Here is a 15918-nt window from a genome sequence, read left to right as displayed (position 1 = left end):
TCCATTTGTGGAGTATCGTTAAATGTTGATTAACGGTTTTGCAGCTGCTGCTGAGTGACAGAAGGGGAGAATTTGTCTTCTGTTTTAAGTAATTAAAGTGCCCTGTATGCCAGTGTTATGATGCCTTTCTCTCACTTGATCTGTGTTCGCCTTGTCGTAAAATGTTACAAAGCTTAATCCTGACCAGGACTTCAGCTCAGAGACGACCTGTGACATCTTTCCTATCTACATACTAGATTTAACCCAGAGAATTACCTAAGGAAACCATCAAACCAACAAAATGGTTATTCTGAATTTCTCGTTATGTGTAATCAGCACTATAATACACACACGCACACACACACACACACACACACACACACACACATATATATATATATATATATATATATATATATATATATATATATATATATAGTTTTATTTTGAAGGGCCGTTCTTGTTGTTAAATAGATTACTGTAAGTTTCGCGCCCCTTAGCACGCGCTGCTGGTACTGCATTTTTTTATGCTTGAATTTACAGCATGAGGCGCAAGTAAGCGTCGGGCCTATGCTCTGCCGTGTTGGTATTGGTTATCATAAAGCACTGATAAGGAATTTGGACAAAAATTGAATGTGAGCGGAGAGTTTCCCATTAAGCAGAATCACAGTGATGTGGCTGTAACAACCCTTCTTACAAAGGAATCACACAACTTTTCTTGCAAGTCTGTGATTTTGATTCTTTCTCTTTTTTAGGAACCAAACTAATTTTGATATTTAGAATAAACTTTTTCTCGATTAGCGTGAAGCGTTTGACGATTTTAAGCCACCCCTATGATTAGAGTCCAGCGAGACAATGTGCAGTTATTTCACAGCCATCATAGCCACCTCATACCTGCTATTCTAGGTTTTGCCTGTATAGTCATCTCATATTAGCTTGAGCACTTCAGCCACTCTGTCACTGTTATTGTCCATATTTGACACATTTTCGAGGGAAATCTTTGAAATTTGTATTTAAGTATCAAACACTAGGTATAATGTTGAACACTACACCACTGTTCATAAAGCAAACAAAGACTTATCCTGAATATATGCTGTAAAGATAAAAAGTGACGGGGAAATGTGAAATGTCATTAAAAAAACAGACGGGAGACTCCGGGGTCAGCTACTTCCTACGGTTGTTTTTTTGAAAGGACCGGTTGGATCCTCGCTCTGCAGCCGACCAATCGGAAGTTAGTATTTTTCGCGCTGGTTGGCCTGAGAGTTTGAGTTTCCCGCAAGCTTTTGATTCGACTTGAATGAAATCCTTCGCTTTACATGATGAATACGGGTATTCTTTCCCTTTAACCACCGAGAGGAGATTCAGCAGGTAACTAGAAAGATGCTGTCTTTCATGTTATTGTCAATCCGGGAAAATCAAGCTGGTTGCGTTTTTGCTAGTGCAGTTATCCGGGTCGACCATCCATTTTAGCAAGAGATGACTTGCTAGTTAGCCATCTATGCTAACGTTAAATGTGCAGTTTGACTTGGCTTCAATGGTTCACTGGGGCTAGCTTTGGCTAGCACTGTTAGCTTTTTGAAACAAGCTGTCATGGCGCCTGCAAAATAAATTTAGAAGTGAAACAAAAGCAGAACATTTTAAACGATTTACCGCCAATGTGCAACTATGCCGCCACGTAGGTATTTGCCTATTTGGTTTAATCGGATAGCAAGTAAGCTGATGTCTTAAGCGTCTTGATGGCGGCTTTGTCTATTTGCTGGAATCCGGTGTAATGGCTGACTGTAGTGATGACAGAGATGCGGTTGTACGCTGTATGAAAATGCTTGACCGCCTGTCCATGGATGTGATCCATGAGATTCCCTCATCGTGGCTTCCGCTTCAGGAAATAGCCAGGGCCTTTTTCTTGCATGACATTATAGAGAAGTCCGCTTGGCAAAATAGGTAGCCTACGCTCGCCGGCGGAACACTTTAACGTAACGCTAATGTTTAACGTACAGACGGAGCGCTCGTTAAAACCGCTTGCGTTAACGTTAAGACAGCTTCAGTCGTCCTGCAGTTACACTGCAACGAACATTACTGTCACAGTGTAGGGCAATAGACAATATGGTTTAGCTTTGTACAAAGGGTGGTATGGATTAAATTCCAGCAATTATTCGCACTCCCAGTTGCATTGCTCTGTATGTCAGCTGCTTCCATTTCCGCGGCTTTTCTAGCCGGTAATGCGGTCGTTACGCGGCACAGCCAGCCGTCCGCTCATTGGACATTCGCTGCATGCGGTGGAGCCTGCAGGCTGATTCTCCATACTACTTTGCCACAGTCTGCAGCTAGCAGCTAGCAGCTAGCGAGTCATTTTCCAGGAGAAAGCCAACTTAAAATTATCGCGGTAAGAGGGTTTTCATGCCGCCAAGTGGGTTTCGTTCGCATGCATGGCTATAATCAAGGATAGGCTTGACCTGACCTCACTCTCATTAGTTGTTATTGGGTGGAGGATGAATAGATAAATGTATAGATATTGTTTCATTAAACACAGTTATTGCTGCTTCAGGCTTCTGGTCAATCGAGTCGCTCTACTTTCTTGTAAAAGCATCCGAAACTACAAGGCTAGAACATTCCGTGACAGGTGCAGTATTCTGTGTCCCCTCCCAGCTTTCTATTCAAGCTCGCTGGAGCAAGTGAGTGCCATTTTGTAAAATGTGTAACGTTATGCTTATTGGAGTCATGTCTCAGAATGCAGTTTAGCAAATTGAAAGAATCAGAAGCATACCCACACACAAATACTGGATAATATTGTTTTCTGATTCAACCTGTAGAATAAAACGTTTTTATGTGTCACTTGTTCCCTTGTAGCTCAGTGACCCTGGAGGGGGTTAGAAGTGATGGATAGCAAAGGTAGCTCCCTGCCTTCAATGCCCGAACCAGCCAATCCGATCAGCATGAAGCAACCACCGGAGTCCCTCAGTGTACGGAAAGGTCGAGGGGATATGAGTAGTGACCCTGCTATGCTAATGGACAAAGCTGCTGCACATCTGGCTGCCACACTACAAGACAGCGTTCTTCAGAAGATGGCTGGCCATAACAACCACAGTCACGACAGGCTCAAAGACCTCACCTCCCGCATGCTCAACGGTGACCAAGACTCACTGCCCGAGCTTTGTACCCCTGAGCCACCTATGTTCAGGGGTGCCGAAGCGCCTGCCACAAATGGCACCCATCAGCACAACTGTACTCCTCACACTGAAGCTGAACTAACAGTAACGATACCCCAAGTAGTCACGCAGCCGTTATTTGAGCCATGTTGTGCCAATGGGACCAGTTTGGCCACAGCCGCTGAAGGTACTATATCTGGAACCGATGAGAGGCAGGATATAAAGAAAAGGAGGGGGCGAACTGTCAAACCAAATTCTCAAACAAACTTAAATCCCTCTGACATCCAAGTGGAGCCTCCTGGCCACACAAACATTGTGGAGGGAACTGAAGAGACAGATGAGGTTTTACTTTTATTCTTACCTTTTTAAGTGCTACTTAACCCCTTTGTGCAGTGTAGTATACTGCAATATGCTGAGAGATGGTACAGTTAATTTAACAGACTGTATTACATTAAAAGTAGAACATTTTCAGCTATTAACGATGTGTTGGGAAAATGATCATTTCTTACAAAAGTTTGTATTTATTGAGTAACTGTCTTTCTTTCTCTTGTGCAGCCTGAGAACAGGTCAGAGTTGAAAGAGGAAGTAAAGGAACAGGCTCCTTTGCTGAGCCGCTTCTCCGTTGGGGATCTGGTTTGGACAAAGGTGTCAGGATACCCCTGGTGGCCCTGCATGGTGACCACAGACCCAGAACTGAACCATCACTTTAAACAGAAACAGAAAAGTGAGAAACTCACGGCCACCTGCACGATTTTAACATGTCCTGGAAAATTGATTTATGGTTTTATTGATTTGTCCATTTATTGTTTTTCAACAGCCAATGGGAGGTCAGGTCTCCTTTACCACGTGCAGTATTTTGGAGATGCCCCAGAGAGAGGCTACATCTTTGAGAAGAACATGGTGTCCTTCACTGGTGAGGATCAATACCAAGAGCTTAGTCGGAGCAACAAACAGCCGGCCTCGCGTATCAACCATAAAAAGGTATGTCTGCTGCTGCCGCCGTCTTTTGGTCTTTTCCCCTCTATGTGCCGTCTCTGTGTGTTGGCTGTGTAGCAAATGTGGTGTGCCGTTATGAGAAACATGTTACTTTGACGCAATTTTGAAACCCTGAATTTCCTCAAACTGTTTTGTTAGTTTCACTTTATTCAGGTTTGGGGTTTATAAAATCTTTTATCACTTCATTACAAAACCAGTCTTAATTCCACTTAGAGCTCTTTTACTCACAAACAAAATGCTAACAAAGAAATTATGTCTGCATCTCATAAGTTTGTGGGAAGAGGCTTTTTTTTTTTTTTTTTTCTCCTCAAGAGTTGTAAGGTTGAATATCACTGCTGTAATGTGTCACCTGTAACTTGGCTCATTCCTCTACTTGTCCCACAGACAACTCCCTCTGTGCCGCGTAAACTCCAGGCTCAGTGGAACATGGGCATCATTCAGGCCAAGGAGGCACTCGACATGTCCCTGGATGCTCGCATGGCCAACTTTGGATTTCTGTATGATGACGACGGGCCTCATCTGAACCTCCACATCTTGGAGAAGTTAAAGCCGGAACAAAGCAACAAGCTGAACCAGAAAGCAGAGAATAGGCTTAGCCCAGATCTCCCCCTCCAACCGGTGGGTACTGCCACTCTGTCACAATTTGTTCCACAAACAATACAAAAGCTCGATTTTTATGCTGGTGTAAAAGAAATGATAAACCTGAATCATCAGATTGTTGAAACCTAAAACAGAGAGCTGTGCTGATCTGTGATTAGTCAGTATTTTAACTGTAAGTTCTTAGAAATGCTGTTTTAAGCGCATGTTCTTAAGATGTGTAATACTGTAATCATGCATTAAACAACATTTGTTTTCTGCAGAATTCCTCAAAATCTGTATCAGGTAAACAAGGTAAACCAGTTGTACCTCAGAAGAAAAAGAGAATATCCAAACAGGGTCACTCTCCCACCAAGACAGCGAGGAGAAAGAAAACGTCTGCAGCGGACAACACTTCTGAGCCCGTGAAGAAGGGGAAAACAAAGGAGGTCTCTTCAACAAATGATGTTTCAGAAGTGGCCTCACTTCCAGTTTCAGTTCCAGGTTGGTTGAAAGTTGAAGACCTCGCAGCAGATTAACTGACCACTAATTGAGTTTTGGCCGAATTTGACCTTAGCTGGCGTATAATTACCAAAGCTGTGGAGTGTCATGCTTTAAACTGCTTCTTGTGACTAATAGAAAAGCAGAGTGGCTGGTTTATGGCAACCCGTTTATCATCAGGAGGCTGAAGCTTAAAAACGCTGCAAAGTTTTTAGCAGGAGCCACTGATGTTACAGGGACTGAAAGTATGCTAGCGCTAAAATGACCACAACAGTCGTGCATGTAGCAAAGGTCAAGGCAGCTTCTGTATTATTCCTAAATTCATTTTAAATTAATAAAATGTAAAACGAGTCATTGGAAGGAAGCCAACCAAGCTGACATTCATTTTCTTTTTAGTGAAAAAGGAGCGAAAGAAGAAGAAAAGGCTGTTAACAGATGCTGTGGCAGAAGAGGATCAGCAGTCTAACAAGAGATCCAAACCAAGCAAAGATGCTCAAAAACAGGTGGGTTTCTTTGTCAGTCCCAAGTCTAAGAATTTTTTAACTCTTTGTTCAGAAGAAACTTTTCCCTGGAGAAACTGAATTATTCTCTTGGCATGTTTGAATGCTGAAAACGCAACATGTTTTGTATCTAACATGGACATCAAGTGATTTGTGATAAACAACATACTGAGCAAACGTTTGCCTTTTTCAGGCTTCAACTTCAGAAGGACCGGTGAAAAAGCGGAGAAGGTGGACAAAGAAAACCGACGTAAAGGATGCAAAAGAACCCAGGAAACATCTGAAGAAGTCAAAAAGTCCCCTGAGTGGTAAAAAAAAAAAATTATATTACCGGTACTCTATATTTGTTTGACTGCTCTTTTAAATTCACATCTTTGTGGATTTGTGGCGTCTTAGCTGCTTTGAGTCTTAAAGTTAAAGTCCAGATCATTTGATGGTACACAGATGACCAAGAGGCAGAGAAACCAAAGCGCAAGAGAAAAAGGAAACGGGATGGAATGAATCAGGCCACACCCTCCAAGGCAAAGAAGAGGCGTTCCTCCCCGTGTCCTGATCCCGAGGTGAGGGGATGTAACAGCTGGTGGTACTAATGTGAAAAGGTTTCTCCAGCAATTCAAGTTGTTTTCATGATTGACGTTTCTTTTTGTCTTTATAGAGAGGTCAGCCATGTTGGCAATTAGTTTAGCTCGTTAGTCAGATGAGAAGCAAATTTAGAGGCTTCAGTGTGAATGGTACAACTGTAGCTAACTGGCATTGTCTTATTCAGAGTTCATCACACGTTGTTTGCTGCAGGGTTCTGGGAGTGAAGGACGCCCTGAATCTCCGAGTGACAGCTTAGACGGGACAAAGAAGGGTGAACGCAAAAAAGAGTTTGTCTGTCAGGTACATCTGCTGTTTGTTTCGAAACGAGTCTGTATTAAAGCTCACTCAGTTCACTCAGCTGTAGTTTAAATCTGTGTGCGTGTGTTTTTCCTCTAGATGTGTGAGCAGGCTGGTGAGGACCTGGTGCCCTGTGAGGGTCAGTGCTGCGGGATGTTCCACCTCCACTGTCTCGATCAGACTCTCAAACCTGACGACAAGCTGTTGTGTCAGGAGTGTAGCACAGGTGAGCAGAACAGAGGCGGCGTTAATAGTGGAGCAGAAGGAGACCGTTTATGGTAACACAATAATTCTGTTCCCGTTGCCGATTCTTTCTTCTCTGTTTCTTCTCTTTAGGAATTCACTCGTGTTTCATTTGTAAGAAGTTGGAGGGTGAGGTCCGGCGCTGCCACGTCCCACACTGCGGCAAATTTTACCACGAAGCATGTGTCCGCCTCAACACCCTCACGGTGTTTGACAACAAGGGCTTCCGGTGCCCGCTACACACCTGCCTGAGCTGCCACTACGGCTGCCGCACAAAGCACAAGTCCAACAAAGGTATGCTCTCATCAGGACATTTTAGCTCACGGAGGCGGAGCTTGGTGTATTTTATAAAATGTTGGTTTCCTTGATTCTGAACCTCGTACCAGTTAATTAACTAGTATTACTGTGTTACTTGGAAAGTTGATATTAGTACAATTGATTGATTTCTGTTGCAGGTTTGGTCTTATTTGAATTAAAGTGTTATAACAGTGTCATTAAGAAAGTCTTAAATGTAAGACTTTGCCTTGCTTATTTGTAGAAGCCCAGTTATCTCCAGTATGTAACAGTTATCACTTTATTTAAAATTGCAGTTTCATGTCAAATGGTTTATGACTAACCTTTCACAGGAATAAACAAGTAAGTGAATACCTGCCACTTCTGTTTGAGGTCATCGGTTATCAGTAGAGCCCTTGTCCGTGTTTACAAAGGTATCCATTCAGGGTTTCGTTTGTGCCCTTCTGGCGCTTTGGGTCACCGAGTTCACTGACTTCGCCGTATGTTTGTGTAACCTGGTCCCGCTCTCTGCGCTGCAGGCAGGTTGATGCGATGCCTTCGATGCCCAGTAGCGTACCACATCGGCGATCAGTGTGTGGCTGCAGGAAGTGAGATGATCACCAACACTGCCATCATCTGCACCAACCACTTCAACGCCAAGAAGGGCTACAGCCACCACAGCCATGTCAATGTCAGCTGGTGCTTCGTCTGCTCCAAAGGTTCGAAGCAGCTGCTCACCTCTTCACACACGGCTGTTACTAAAAGCTCCAGACTGATTGGTTTTAAGAGACTTGTATGCACTTAAAATTAAACATCGTACTAGTCAGTTTTACATAAAGCTACTTTTCAGTACTGAATGACATATTTATAGCTCACTAAACCTCTTTTAAACTTCAAATGTCAAATGTGGCGCCATTAATCTCCCAGGCTGCTATTACTGAAAATCAGAAAATGTTGAACTGCAGCAGCTCAAGTGTTTTTTCCCTTCCCTTTCCCTCAGCCAGTTTTGACGTGTTGTTGTGTGGGAGTGTGTGAGATGAGCGGACTGAAACAGAAAGAAAGTTTGTCTTTATTAGCTACAATATTATATCCTGCAGAAAAGTCTCACTAGCTATTTTCACATATCTCAGTTTCACAACCCAAACAGAAATGAAGCTATATGCCCTTGTTTAGGCTATATTAACAAGTGTGTACGTAGGAGCTTTCTTTAGCTGAGAGTCAAGCTAAACATTGGTTTTAATGTGCGTTTTTTATAAATCAGCACAGTACAGATTATACTTTGAGACTTTTTTTACAGTGTTAAAGACCTGGATGATTTCTACTTTCCTGCTTCTAAATTCAGATAAAACAGGTTATTTGTACCCAGCCTTAAAAATCCTTAGAATTACTGTCTAACCAGATACTTAATCACTTAAGCCTGCATAATTGAAATAATTGTTGGTCAGGATGTGTCCTTCCCCATGCTCATTAAACAGATATGTGGGAAAAGTATTTGTGCAGTTGGAAACATGCTTTCTCAAAGCGATGGTGAAAAACGACTTCAGTTCAAAATGCTGCAGCGAGAGTACTGACTAGAAAGCGAGAGCTGGCTGCTCTTCATTGGCTCCTTCACCTCACGTAAAAGGTCTTGAATAATTTAAAACTAGAATGGGGGGCGCCGGCTTCAGCTTTGGTTCCCTCTTCTGTGGAACCAGCTCCCAGTTTGGATTCAGGGGACAGAAACCTTCTCAACTTTATGGATTCAAACTTTCCTTCTTGATCAGGTGACTCTAAACCATCCTTTAAATATGCTGCAGTAAGGTTGGGCTTGTCATCCTACAATTTATTGCACCTTGAGGCCACTGCTGTGAACTGGCAGTACATAAATAAAATGTAATTGAATTTGTAAGTAAGCATCTAAAGGACTGGTCGCCCATCTAAAGGTGTCCTTGTGTTGCAGGGGGACAGCTGTTGTGCTGTGAGTCCTGCCCGGCAGCTTTTCACCCTGACTGCCTGAATATCGCTATGCCGGATGGGAGCTGGTTCTGCAACGACTGCCGAGCCGGAAAGAAACCCAAGTACAGGGACATCATCTGGGTCAAACTGGGAACATACCGGTAAGGGAACTGGATGCAAGGGTATCTTTTTACCTTTCATATCTTTGAGCTAAATCGGTAAGTTATACATTTGTTGCTTCTATCTTTCTCTTGTCCTCCTGAGATGGTGGCCAGCAGAGATCCACCACCCAAGAAACATTCCCACCAACATCCAGCATCTTCGACACGAGATCGGAGAGTTCCCAGTCTTCTTCTTTGGCTCCAAGGATTATTTCTGGACTCACCAGGGCAGAGTATTTCCATACATGGAAGGCGACAGGGGAAGCAAACATCAGAGGAATGGAATTGGCAAAGTCTTCAAGAATGGTGAAGATCTCCTCTACTGTCTGCATGCTTTAAACGTTTTCCCTAATTAAGTAATTACTCAGTTTTTTTAAAAAAAAAACAACTTAAAGGCCATCATAACAATCAGATTTTGTTTCAAGCCACTCATCATTATAAAAAGCTTCTCTTTTCAAGCTTTGTGTTAACAGAAGTAATTAAAAGGTGGTTTTTGCCAAAAGCTGCAGCTTCCACATTAACGTCTTCAGGTTTTAATGCTTTATAAAAACACAGACAAGCTCAACTGGACATGAAAGCCATTTTCTGGATTTTTGTAATGTAACAGATGCTGTCATAATTACAACAAACACAATGTGTATTTTTAGCTCGATGTGCTCATACTCTGTTCTGTTTTGTCTTCCTCAGCTCTGCTGGAGGCCGAAACTCGATTTAAGGAGATAAAGATAAAGCGAGAGGCTAAGGAAGCGCAGGAGAACAGCCGTAAACCTCCCCCATATAAATTTATCAAGGTGTGAAATGTCTTTGTTATGTCTAAGCACCGGTCCACAAGTACAGAGTTACATGAATGGAATTTTAGGATTTTCATAAACAGTTTGTGTGTTTTTATGTGGACAAGGAAAATTCAAACGTTCGTCTTGCCGCGTTTGATTTTGTTTGTAGACTGCTGATTGGTGTCAGTTTTACATTTTCATGTTGTTAGAGATCTTTCAAAATAAAAGCAGAAAATTTCTCCATTTAAAAACAAAAAGAATGGCTGTTTATGAGTTGATGTAGCTTAAATGCACCTGTGCGTGTAAGGTGTGCTGCATCTTAAAAATGAGTGAATGATGAACTTTGCTTTTCCTTTCCATAATGGGGTATGAAGCATGTTCTTTCACATTTTATTTTGTTATAAAAAAAATGTTATCCCCCCCCCTTAGGTCAACAAACCTGTCGGCAAGGTTCAGGTGTACACCGCAGACATTTCTGAGATCCCCAAATGTAACTGCAAGCCATCTGGCGAGCGGCCGTGTGGGTTTGAGTCGGAGTGCTTGAACCGCATGCTGCAATACGAGTGCCACCCTCAGGTGTGTCCCAGTGGGGAGCGCTGCTGTAACCAGGACTTCACCAAACGTCTGTATCCAGAGACCAAGATTATCAAGACCCCTGGCAAAGGTTGGGGCCTGATCTGCCTGCGCGATATCAAGAAGGTGAGAAGCTTTCTTGCATTGACGTGTTCTTGCTTGAAGTATCTTATTTGTTCATTTCATTAAAACTGCTTAAAGATGCTGCCCGTGAAAGCTAAGGGCCTGTATTCATCATGATGTTGCCCAAAAATACTCACGCCGTAGCTCTGCAGACCCGCCCAGATTACACAAGTAACACGATATCTCTGGTTTCTGGTCTGATTGGTTTCTGATCGTTTCTCGAACAGGGTGAGTTTGTGAACGAGTACATTGGAGAGCTGATCGACGAGGAGGAGTGCAGGGCGAGAATCAAATACGCCCATGAAAACAACATAACCGACTTCTACATGCTCACCATCGACAAGGTTGGTACCGACCGCTTATCGAGAAAGCCCAGCACGCCCTGCGGGTGGGCTGTTTGCGCTCCTCACAGTGTTAGGGTGCCGACTTCTCGGTAGCGGTGCCATTTCCACGGGGAGCTAGATCAACAGATTGGTATTGCATTGGGAATGTTGCATGACAGACAGCTGTAACATTACAGTAGTCAATACTACAAATACTACAAATGCAATTCGACTGCAAAATTTGTTAAATGGGAAATGCAAGTGTAGCTGGGTTGTGGATGTGCATCAGATATAAACTGTTCAGGTGCTGCAAATGACTGACTGTGGCCATCTGTTTGTGACGGTAAGGACCGAATCATCGACGCTGGCCCGAAAGGAAACTACTCTCGCTTCATGAACCACAGCTGTCAGCCCAACTGTGAGACACAGAAGTGGACGGTGAATGGTGACACGCGTGTCGGCCTGTTCGCCGTCTGCGACATCCCAGCAGGTGAGAGACATTTGACTGCAAGTTTAGTCTTAAATTTAAGCAATAAATATGCTCTTATAGTATATTCTTTAATCTGTTTTTGTTTTTTCTCTATCACAGGCACCGAGTTGACTTTTAACTACAACCTTGATTGTCTCGGCAACGAGAAGACCGTGTGCCGCTGCGGCGCGCCCAACTGCAGCGGATTTCTTGGTGACCGACCGAAGGTGAGCTTCCAAATCCAAACAAATTCAGTACAAATCGATTGAGGAGAACTAAACTGCTTTGGTGAAGTTCCATAAGTTTGCTCACCTCTGCATTTCCTCTGTAGAACTCAAATGGCCAAACAGCTGAGCCAAAAGGAAAGAGGTTGAAGAGAAAGTATAAAAAGAGGAAATCGGAGGGAAAGAAAAAATCTGAGGACGAGTGTTTCCGCTGTGGAGACGGAGGGCAGCTGGTGCTCTGCGACAAGAAGACCTGCACCAAAGCTTATCACCTGTCCTGCCTGAACCTCACCAAGAGACCGTTCGGTAAGACTCCACAGACAGTCTGAATGCATCTGTTTATGCTATGTTAACTCCCTGTTATTATTACTCACAAATTACATGGCAGCAAGCAAACTTCACATCAAACGAGTCTGAACTAAATGAGTCAAAACCAGGCTTTCAGAGAGGAGGGAGTCTGTTTACCCCCAGGAAAGTTGCTGCACCTGGTGACTAATCACTAAGTTTGCAGTGGAGATGGAAATGGAGAGCTTCACTGCTTCCAGCATAAAAGGAGAAATGGGCTTCGGCTGCCTATTTCTTTAATCCTTCTTTTTCATTTGTTTTTAGCTGTTTTTACAATAATGTGTTTTTTTTTTTTAAATCAAAATTGATGCCTCTCGCAATGTTAAGGCCCCACATGGGCACCATGAGGCTGTTCTTTGATGAGATGTAACTGACTGAGCTCTAGTGAAAGTGTCGTGGCTCTCCACAGGCCGCTGGGACTGCCCCTGGCATCACTGTGACGTCTGTGGGAAAAACTCTGAAGCCTTCTGCCAACTCTGCCCCAACTCTTTCTGCAAGGCTCACCAGGAGGGGGCGCTGCGTCCCTGGCCCCCCACAGGACAGCTGTGTTGTATGGAGCACGAAGAGCTGGAGGGAGGCGACAGCCACACCCAGGATATCGACTCGGAGACGAAAACGGCCGCCGCCGTCAGTCGTTCCTCTAAAAGCTCCAAGAAGGCGGAGGGAGCAGAGGGCAAAACAAAGGGCTCCAAGAGAAAAGCCGCAGACACCTGAAGTGACCTTTCACAGAGCCAAAAACACCAAACCAGACTCGGGCCCCCTTCTTCCCCATCCACATATAGTGTTTTCACAGGAACCAAGGCACTGTACATCGTTGTTATCAGGGAAAGCTGCTGATCTCTCACATGCTCAGCAATGGCTCATCGCTCAAGAGTCTTTTTGTTTTTTTACCTTTGAAATTTTCAGGCTTTTTTTGTTTTGTTTGTTTTTTCCCCTCTCCCCCCGTCTCGTCTGCATTGAGGCGAACCATCTGTGGTGAAGCACAAATCAGCAGAGCAAGCACAGGTCCGGACACTCATTCCTCCAGAAACCAAACAGCTTCTCATCTTACTGTCAGCTTGTTGGTTCGTTTTTCCTCGTGTATATAACAGAAGAAATGAGCTGGCGTCTGCATTAACGCTGATCCAGCCAGGACTGAAACCAAGTGCCAGTGTCACCGTCTAACTTGAACCTCAGTCGGGCCGCCTCCTCTCACTCAACACGGATTATCTTGAACAGCAGAGTTTTATAGCTTATATCTATATGTGTATATCGAAGACCAAAAGTATAATTACTGGAGTAGTGTAAGACATCACACAGGTTGCCAAATGGATTGTTTTTATTTTTATATATAGTATATATATATGCCAGATGTAATATGGAACACCAAGACACTATGGATAGGCGTCAGATGACCTCTTTTGTTTTTGTAGCCATAGATGACCTGTAACTGTAGACGTGTGCTGTTGTTTTTGTTGTAGCTCAGTTTGAACTTCTTTTTTTTTTTTTGAATAATTTTATGATTTCTTTTTTTAATTTGAGTTTATTTGTGAAACAAAGATGTTGAACAGTGTGAAGCATGTCCAGTAAACGAGGGATTACAGAAGGTATTAAAAACGAGAGCAGTCTGAAAACTGCCCTGTGACTTGAAAAAAAAAAACAACAACAAAAAAACACTACTTGGAGGATTTCCAGGTCTTAAATACTCTGTTCGATGATGAGCCACATTCTCGAAGGAATGACGGTGACTTTTCGGGTCAGTTCAGAGTCCTTAAGGTGCTCTCTCTCTCTGTCTTTTTTTAAAATATCCACTGTAGTGTCTGATATCTGATCTCCGCAGATTTTAGGCTCGAGATATAATAATAATACTGTCTGAAAGCCGGGCTTTTTATCGACGTAATCTGAGATTTAAAAAAAATCTTTCTTTTTTTAAATCCTCCGGAGGTTTTTGTCTCAGAACTGCAGTCCGGTTATTATTTAACACTCACGCGCTGGCAGACGACAGCACACTGGCTAACGTAATGCATCTTAATATTTGACGTGTACTTTTGTCGCATTTAACGATGAGCCCCGAGGGCTATGTGTCAGACGCTTGGCTGAGCATAAAACTGCTAAAATACTTGGCCCGTGTTTGGCTGATGCAAGTTTCATAACCTCACCCTGCAGACGGTGTAAGGATGGGCACAGCCACCATGTCCCCCTAGTCCCAAAACGAGGCCTGAAGCTGAGGGGTTCCGATACAAGAACATCAACATTGAGTGAGGGAGCTCAGTGCTTCTGTTCGATTGTGCAGCATTTCACTAGAATGCCTAAAAGCAAGTCCTGATATTTGTGCAGGGGGGAGTCTCTGCATTTACCTTCTGCACCAGAAAGCATCAGCCAAGCCACCAACACCCTCACCCCACCCAATTTTAATTTTTTTTTTCCCCTGAAGGTGTTAAAACAGCGTTCCCACAGGTGTATCTTCATGTATGTAATGATTTTCTTTTATTTAAAGTGCTGAGCTGAGCCAAGTCTGACAATATAGAGCTCTGAAACCACTGCTTCTGAAAAGCACACACACCTGTCGAGGGAAGAGCACAATCAGGTTGCTGTAATCATGTGACACCTCCACACTTTTGCCAGTTTTTGCCTGAAAAGTGCTGATTATGCTTCCTGAGCGGATTTGACATTTTTAGGTCTCGCTGCTGCTGCTCTCTTTGAGTCGGTCACGAGGCTGCAGACATTTGCTTGTGCCTTTAACTTCACATTTGTCTGACTGTTTAAATTCTCTCTTCCAAACAGGTCGCTTGTTTCAGCAACTTTTTATTATTTTTTTTAATCTGTTAAAAAAGACTCAGAAGCAGATTTTACTTGTATACATCCATCAGGAGGCTGTTCTCTTGTTTTTTGTTTTTTAATAACTGCACTTTTTTTTTTGTAAAGTTTTTCCCCAGGGCATGTGACTGGGACGTGTCCAAATGTTCAGCGAGTATTTTTGACTTCCTATGTTAATTATCTTCATCCTAACCTTGATTTATTGTTCTGTTGAGTGAATGTAGTCCAACCAGTCCCTTTTTTCTTTTGAAAGCACTGTAATTCCCTGTAGAGCTGAAGTGTAATGCGTGTAGGGGTTTCATTCTGTAACTACTGTCATAGTAAACCAGACTAATATGTACATAATGTATAAGTGGTAATAGTGATGCATTTATTGTAAATATACAAGTTTTGTCCTTTTTGTTTGTTTTTTTTTCATCCTCCCCTTGATGCAGTGCTGAAACACTTTTGTGCAGGATCTCACGTCAGCTGAATCGTGCAATAAAAAGTGGTTGAACATGTATCCACCGTCTGCTTTTTTTTTTTCTGTGTAACTGAGAGAAATAAATGTACGTCTGTTTTCACCGAGACACCAGTGTGAGATGGCACGCCTCTGCATAATTCAGTCAGGAGCCAGAAGATTTGCTTTATACAGCATAAAGTCAGTTGTGGTTTTGTTTTTTAATAAAGACGTTCAAATCACAAATCATCTTTGGAATTTTCTAGTTGTGATGGAATTTTTTTTTTTTTTTAAGCTGCCAACGAGACGATGAGTCAAATTTCCTCAGTGTCCAGTGTTAACGAGGAGGTTCAAAGGAATCTTGAGGTCATCATGGGCTCATCCAGTCAGAATGTGAATGAACAGTCATCTATCTGTTGCTGTAAAGGACACATGTGGGCTGCTAACTCTCAGCTGCCGCCCTATGTGGGAGTAAAAAGAGTAAGTGCAGTCCTTATGTAACATGTGACAGGTGAATGCGATTAAGGGCAAACTCCAAAGCCAATCAAAGGTGAGAAAAGGAAACGAGGTGAATCAAGGAGGAGAAAAGAATCTTTACAACATCCAGGTACTACAATGCTACATCCCAGTGCTGCAAGATGATTTGCATTAACAAGCCTCTGAT

At 43.0% G+C, this 15918-nt stretch overlaps 1 protein-coding gene across 2 annotated transcripts; it reads left to right on the top strand.

The window, feature by feature from the left end:
* The first annotated feature begins 1209 nt into the window (after positions 1–1209).
* nsd2 (nuclear receptor binding SET domain protein 2) lies at positions 1210–15317 on the top strand. Of its 2 annotated transcripts, none has more exons than XM_085257285.1 (22): positions 1210–1347; positions 2827–3467; positions 3681–3849; positions 3943–4106; positions 4506–4739; positions 4982–5201; positions 5595–5701; positions 5892–6006; positions 6143–6258; positions 6491–6580; positions 6677–6803; positions 6914–7114; positions 7633–7812; positions 9033–9189; positions 9293–9495; positions 9877–9980; positions 10392–10661; positions 10886–11002; positions 11330–11471; positions 11571–11677; positions 11782–11980; positions 12429–15317. In XM_085257285.1, exons 2-22 carry the CDS (start codon positions 2856–2858, stop codon positions 12731–12733), a joined length of 3939 nt encoding a protein of 1312 aa, XP_085113411.1. In that variant the 5' UTR covers positions 1210–1347; positions 2827–2855; the 3' UTR covers positions 12734–15317. The 2 variants fall into 2 exon arrangements, with proteins under 2 accessions (XP_085113411.1, XP_085113412.1); XM_085257286.1 differs by lacking the exon at positions 1210–1347 and adding an exon at positions 2175–2651.
* The last annotated feature ends 601 nt before the right edge of the window (positions 15318–15918 follow it).

The sequence above is a fragment of the Mchenga conophoros genome, linkage group LG19 (genome assembly GCF_057382185.1).
Source record: "Mchenga conophoros isolate Kocher_MC1m ecotype Shallow Benthic linkage group LG19, M_conophoros_male_GT1.1, whole genome shotgun sequence".
Lineage (NCBI taxonomy): Eukaryota > Metazoa > Chordata > Actinopteri > Cichliformes > Cichlidae > Mchenga > Mchenga conophoros.
The sequence above is the reverse complement of the archived record's forward strand: the minus strand, read 5'-3'. Positions and strand labels throughout refer to the sequence as shown.

What these genes read in the sequence shown, in the direction of transcription:
- nsd2 (XM_085257285.1), top strand. Translation starts at nt 2,856, where the DNA reads ATGGATAGCAAAGGTAGCTCCCTGCCTTCAATGCCCGAACCAGCCAAT. An exon ending in ACTTCCAGTTTCAGTTCCAG is followed by an intron (nt 5,202 to 5,594) that starts GTTGGTTGAAAG and finishes TTTTCTTTTTAG; the next exon opens with TGAAAAAGGAGCGAAAGAAG. An exon ending in CCTCACCAAGAGACCGTTCG is followed by an intron (nt 11,981 to 12,428) that starts GTAAGACTCCAC and finishes GGCTCTCCACAG; the next exon opens with GCCGCTGGGACTGCCCCTGG.